Source organism: Alligator mississippiensis, chromosome 1 (assembly GCF_030867095.1).
Source record: "Alligator mississippiensis isolate rAllMis1 chromosome 1, rAllMis1, whole genome shotgun sequence".
NCBI lineage: Eukaryota > Metazoa > Chordata > Crocodylia > Alligatoridae > Alligator > Alligator mississippiensis.
In genome coordinates, this window is record NC_081824.1 from 292,081,421 (window position 1) to 292,087,699 (window position 6,279).

Here is a 6,279-nt window from a genome sequence, read left to right on the forward strand (position 1 = left end):
TTCAGATGGGACGAAAGCTGGATATATTCTGCTAATATTTGTAGTCACAATTATTGTGGTGGTCGGTGTAGCCATGGTGTTTTTTTATTTAGGGAATTTTAATGAAGCAATTAAAGCATGGTCACAGCCATCTTTAAAAATCCCATCACATATTGAAGAGGTATGTGTGTATGTTTGTTTTTCTGCTTACCAAGCATCAGTGTGATTGGAATAAGCATTAGTTAGGCTAGTTAAGGGCTCGTAGAAGCCTTTGCCTTTGTATTACCTCCAGTCTCTGTTAAATTCATTGTAATGTTTTATGAAGGTAGGCTACTCCAGTTTACTTCCTTTTACGTAAGCTGAGATAACAAGAGATTCCAGCTAAGCAGAAGATATTGTCATGTTCCTTGTTATGAAACTGAGGTCATATGATAAAGGGAGATTCATTTGATTTAATCGCTTCCTTATTTTCTGCAGATGTGAGAATGTATGGCACATGTTGCACTACTGGTAGTTTATATTAACTGATGTTCTAGACCACATGGAATGCAGGTGTACCCAGATCATTTAAAGAGTCAAGAATTAAACATCAAAGTCTAGAAGGGTCTGAAGGGATGGAAAAAATCTTTGTGGGATCTTTGTGCTTCTTGCAATTTAGATGTATTAAAGAAGCATGTGATTTTTCTATTTTCCCCCCAGCAGCGCTTTGTTTTCTACTAAACAATCTTGTTTCAGTCATGTTCCTCTTTTCAACTTTTAAACAGGAAGTGATTCTTTTATTCAAAAGTCTGTCACAAAGTCCTTTTGAAAGACATTAATAATTGCATTGGGTAACATCTCCTCTGTGAAATGTACAGGAATTTGCTGACATGTTTAAAGTTTCTGTCATCACACCAGTCCCTTGAAGTAAGCTGCTTTTGTAAGTTGGGAACTAGAAGTGGACTTAGGAGACTTCACACCACATTATTCTTTTTGTGCCTCAGTTCCCCACCTCACTGGGGCTTTGTGAAGGTACAGACATGTAAGATTTCTAAGTGTGGTTATTAGGGAAAACAGGAAGGGGCATACAAGGACCTCTCGGAACCAGTGTTGTCTGTGAAGTAGTGTAAGAAGTTCATTTGTCTCCTTAATGTTTATTCTTCATTCAAGTTCATACTCACCAGCTAAACCCATGATTTCCACTGGACAACAAATATCAGGGAACAGCTGAACTCTTAAAAAGCACTGAGCCAGCTCTCGGGCAAATAGCACAGAAAACGATAGGTAAATATTTTCCAAGATGGGCTAACTTGCCTATAGCTGTTCTTCTTCTGACACCTAGGATATATGAAGAGCTTGTCATTAAAGGAAGTGGCCAAAGTTGGTGAATGTAAACTTGCTTGATATTTCATCTGTATTCATCTTTAGGTTTGCAGAAGTCACATGGCTCCTTTTTAACAGCAAACTCTAAGCTTTCAACATCTGATTTCCAGGAAATGGATATGATGCTGTTTTATTTTTTAACATACCAAAGGAAAATTGCAAATTTGATTTTTTTTTTCTGAAATTCATTAAAGCATATACATATATGAGATCTTTCTATCTTTAAAATCCATCTCTAAAAATGAATCTGATCAATTAAGGCACAGTAAGAGAGAAAGGAGAAAATAACCATAAATGGTTCTTTGTCCCTGTTCTATATATATCATTAAAACTATATTTAATGTGGAAGTCAACTAAAAAAAAATTGATGATGCTGTAGCTTGTGATAGGGCAATATTTTAGGATCTGGTTTTCCTTCCAACTGATCAGTAGCATTTGGGGGGTGTGGGAGGGGACAGGGCTCTGGGAAGGTTAGGTACCCTCAGTTGCTATCAAACTGTCCAAGATTGCCAAGGGCAGGAAGGCAAGAAGGGCTTTCTTAGATGGACAAATCTGTAATAACAGTATGCTTATTCTGTCTGGTCCGGAGCACTCTGGTTGTTTCACTAAGCATTGTGATTGGCTGCCGAACCTAACCAAATTTTCACTAGGCTGCCACCTCGCCCTTTTAAGAGCAGATGAGTTTCCAAGACAGTCGGGGGGTAATTCTTGTGACTATGGCACCAGGGGAAGCGGCTTGCAGGGGTAGGAGGAGGGTGCCAGTCACTGCTGGGGGGTAGGAGGGAGGTGGAGGCAGCACCCGTTTGTCCGCCAGGAGGGGAGGGAGCCATAGTGCACGGGCAGGAGCTTGCATGTTCCAGAAGCAGCAGCACCACTTTTCCCTATCTGTGGCGAGCAGGCGCTGTTGCCTGGCAGATTCATAGCACCCAGGGCACTGTGCTGACAGGGCCAGGCTGGGCTGCAGGGGCCAGTGTTGTGGAGGAGCCAGGCACGGGGCTGCCTCTGGGCCAGGAACTTCACAGCAGCGCTGCCCTCATACTGTCCCTCACATGTAGTGGGGGGGTCCCTCTGCAGGCATGGTGGGGAGTGAGGAGGGGGCAGTGGGGATGAGTCCGTCCCTGGCCACAGATCCCTGCTGTAGCCCGCACCACTATGCCTGCAGAGGGACCTACCCCCTCCCCTTCCCAAGCTAACGTCACATGTGAGGGGTGTCAGGAGGGTGGCACCGCTGTGAAGCCCCCGGCCTACAGGCAGCCTTGCACCCAGCTCCTCTGCGGCGCTGGCCCCATCAGCTATTAGCCATGAAGCAGCAGTACCTGCCTGCTGCCACTCAGGGCAGCTGGTGCCACTGCTTCTGGAGTGCGCAAGCTCCTTTGAGAGGGGAGTGAGGGGCACAAGCAGGTCCAGGGGGCACAATGCTATTATAATACTATAATAAGAAATATTACTAAGCCTGTGTTTACACATGGACAGCTTTATGTAGCCCTTTAATTGAATAAAACTTCTAACCCTCAAAAGTATTCAGTCAAAGGATAACTAAAACTCCTGCATTTAAAGAAATATTTTTGCAATAAAAATTTAATTGCAAACATTTTGCAGGTTTCAGCTAGTAGAGAGGGTTTTATAATGGCGGCTACTCAGTGATCTTAACAAGGGGCGATGCTAGCAGTGTTGCCCATGTTCCTAAACTATGTAGGGAAAGATTAGCCTATTAGAGATTTTGTTCTGCATAGAGGAGTTTGAACTCGTTCTTGTTGTTTTTTCCCCCAGTATTTAAATGATCCTGACATGCCTGTTTTTGAGGACTGGGAGAATACTTGTGTTGAAGTAGATCACTGGGACTCCTTGTCAGTTGTCTCCAAGGCAGAAGGAAGCCAAACAGAAGCCTGAACAGAAATACTCAAACAGCACATCCACTGCAAGTAAAATAACATAAGTGACACTGTGGCTGATGTGTTTGTACCTGGACTACACAAGGGTATCAGCAGTGGCATTGTACTGATGCTATTTAAGGATGAAGGACAAAGTCAACTTAAATTGCACAAGACATGACACCCTGAAACCTGAGCCTAAGTGGCTTCTATATCAAATAATGTGAAGTACCTTCTACAGGAAAGACTCTCTTTGGCTGTTTTTAAAGTCACAAATGTGAACTGAAAGAAAACACTAAGCATGAAAGCAATAAACATGATTGGAACAGAATGACTGCAAAATATTGCGGTAACAAGGTTACTTTCACATACATTTTTGTTGCTGATCTCAAAGTCTGTCTGGACTATAACAATTTTTTGAGGTTGTTAGCACTTTATGGTGGGATGTATAGTATGCTCTACAGTAGGGTTGGCAAGCCAGTCAGTTGACCGGGCACATGTTGTTAACTGGCCAGCCAATTGAATGCGTATTTTTGACCAAGGATTTTTAAGTTTAACAAAAAAAACCCTTACATTTGTTAGTAGTTTTCTTGACAGAGATACTATTTTTTTTTTTTTATTTGTTGACATTTCTTAATGGAAAACTTATGCTTTTTCTGTGTGTTATTTGGACCTGTTAGCAATTTTTTACAATTTTTGATCCATACTTGACCAGTAAATTGACCAAACTTTATTTGACTGGTCAAATACTCAACCCTACTCTATAGTAATTAAATGAATTATTGTACCATGCCTGGCTGTTATCTTGGCCATTGTTTTGTTAGCTCCATACATAAAAATGTCTCTGACTTAACACAAGCAATAAGGAAATGGTATTTGAAATTTCAAGCATGTAAAAATTAACTTAAGTATGGTAGCCTTGATTTAATGGAAATAATATGCATGGTAGAGTACCATACTAAGAAAAAGTGTGTGTCAATAAAAGGTCGAGATCTGTATGATTTTGAAGAAAAAGCAGAAGATACTTCACTTATAAGTATGAGACGGGAGCTCATGACGGATGCTGGCAGGTTCATTTCTCCCCTGAGTTCCTTGTGATGTTTTCACAAGTATGGCATTAATCTCTGCTCTAAAGAGGAGCTCTCTCTCTGCAAGCATTGCATCTTTTAAGCTGAAGTGATACTCTGAAAGTTTGGGGATTTTTTTTTTTAACCTTAATGAACTTGCCAATTGTAAATACTTTCCTAAATAGGAGACACTAAGACTGTCTATACACATGCTTGGGGGGGGGGGGGGGGGGGTACATTTTAATTAGAGCAGCTCTCCAGGAACTGCTCTAATTAAAACACTGTAGTGTCACATGTAGTATTCCTCCACACGTTTGAAAATGGCTGTGTGATACTTTAACTAAAGGTCATTCAGTGAGCTTTAGTTAAAGCACCCCATGGCCGTTTTGAAATGCAAGGGGGTTTAATACATGTGACACCATGGCAATGCTACAGTGTTCTAATTAGAATGCATTGGAGCGCATCTATAGGCAGCCCAAAAGAGATATTTGTTACCAGGATAGACCAGCAACAAGCAGTTAGCCAAGGTAAGTTTTAGCATGCACAAAGCAAGCTTTTCTTCGTTCCTACTGTCTGCTGGCTCTAGGTAAATCCTATACTGAACTCATTTAAGTGTATACAGTGATTCTTAAAGCTTCTGTCCTGGCTGCTAGTGCCCCTGTGAGATTTGAAGTTGTCTAAGGGATGAAGCATCGAAAAAAATCTTTACACCACTTTGTTGTACATACGACAAAACCAAGTTGTAGGATTTTTAACAGCAAGTTTTAGGGTATCTGTATTTTTTTTTCTCATTTTACAATATTTTGTTATTGATAAACCAGTTAATAAATATTTTCTTTGTGAAATGGTTTAATTGTTCACTTTCCCTTGAGTTTGTGATTCAGTAAACCTAGGAAACATCTAAATTAGAGAGGACTTCAGTGATGACAAAGAACAGAGATGTATGTGCAGGCAGCCGGTACTAGGAAGTTACTGTTCTATAAAGTCTCAATTTTCTTTTTCTTTCTTTTCATTTTCCTATTTGAGCACACAGTGGTTCCTGGCAGTTTAAAAGTTCTGGTATTCGGTTCCTTCTGGACTGTGCTAGCAGTTCTGACTGAATATGCCTCAGCTCAAAGGAGGAAGCAACACATTACTTTCTAAACTTAATCATTTACTTTAAATACTTGTTGAGTTTATGGCTTTAAAATGTTGAGATTAATTAGTCTGGCAATGTTACCTATCTCAACTTATCCTTACAATCCTTAATAGCTGTTGGTATGGTAAAAGTCTTTTCTTACCCCATGAAAGATAGAGACTTAAATAAAGAATGCCCTTGTTAATTTCTAGGTAAGAAGCCATATTCTCTATTTGTCCAACCAGGAAAAATACACTCTTAAGTGAAAGGTAGCAAGAGCACAAGCCTGTGCTTTGCCCACCCTTCTTTAACTGAGAAAATACCTTCAATGAATGTTGATGATAGGAAACCTACACTACCCTGTCAGGGCTGGCCTACAGTTTTCAGCATTTCATTATCAGAGTGTAAACTACCATGAAGACATGCTGACCCCTTCCTTCTCATGAACAGTTATATTCCTAAAATAATTACAGGACTATCAACTGTATAGAAATTGCACACCAAAACAGTGACCAACACAATGTAACAAAACCTTAACTAAATTGGTCTGCTGTCAGATCTTTAAGACATCAAGCTTAAGCTAAGGCATTTTTAAGCAGAATCTCAGCACTGTAATACTAATGCTTCTTGCAATGGTAGTGAATTCAAGGCCTAGTGAAAATGCATAAGAAGATAATTTTAACCAATTTTTTTTAATGAAATCATAATTTCCCAGGCAGAAAGCAACCATAACCACCTGAGATACTGTTCCTGCCTTGGTTCAAGGTAATTTGCATCATCACAGAGCCAAGACACTCCTTACCAGATTAAGACCTACCTCCCCAAAGGAACTTTCCATCTGTTGACTCTTCTGTGAAATCCTGTGAAATATGAACTTCCATTT

At 40.3% G+C, this 6,279-nt stretch overlaps 1 protein-coding gene across 1 annotated transcript in view; it reads left to right on the forward strand.

Moving 5' to 3' along the window:
- IFNGR2 (interferon gamma receptor 2) overlaps window positions 1-5,127 on the forward strand; it is a 28,252-nt gene extending 23,125 nt beyond the window's left edge. Inside the window, exons 6-7 of the mRNA XM_014598968.3 lie at window positions 6-160; window positions 3,112-5,127. Of these exons, the coding sequence (XP_014454454.1) occupies window positions 6-160; window positions 3,112-3,231 (275 nt within the window). The 3' untranslated portion in view covers window positions 3,232-5,127. The remainder of the gene's footprint in view (window positions 1-5; window positions 161-3,111) is intronic.
- The last annotated feature ends 1,152 nt before the right edge of the window (window positions 5,128-6,279 follow it).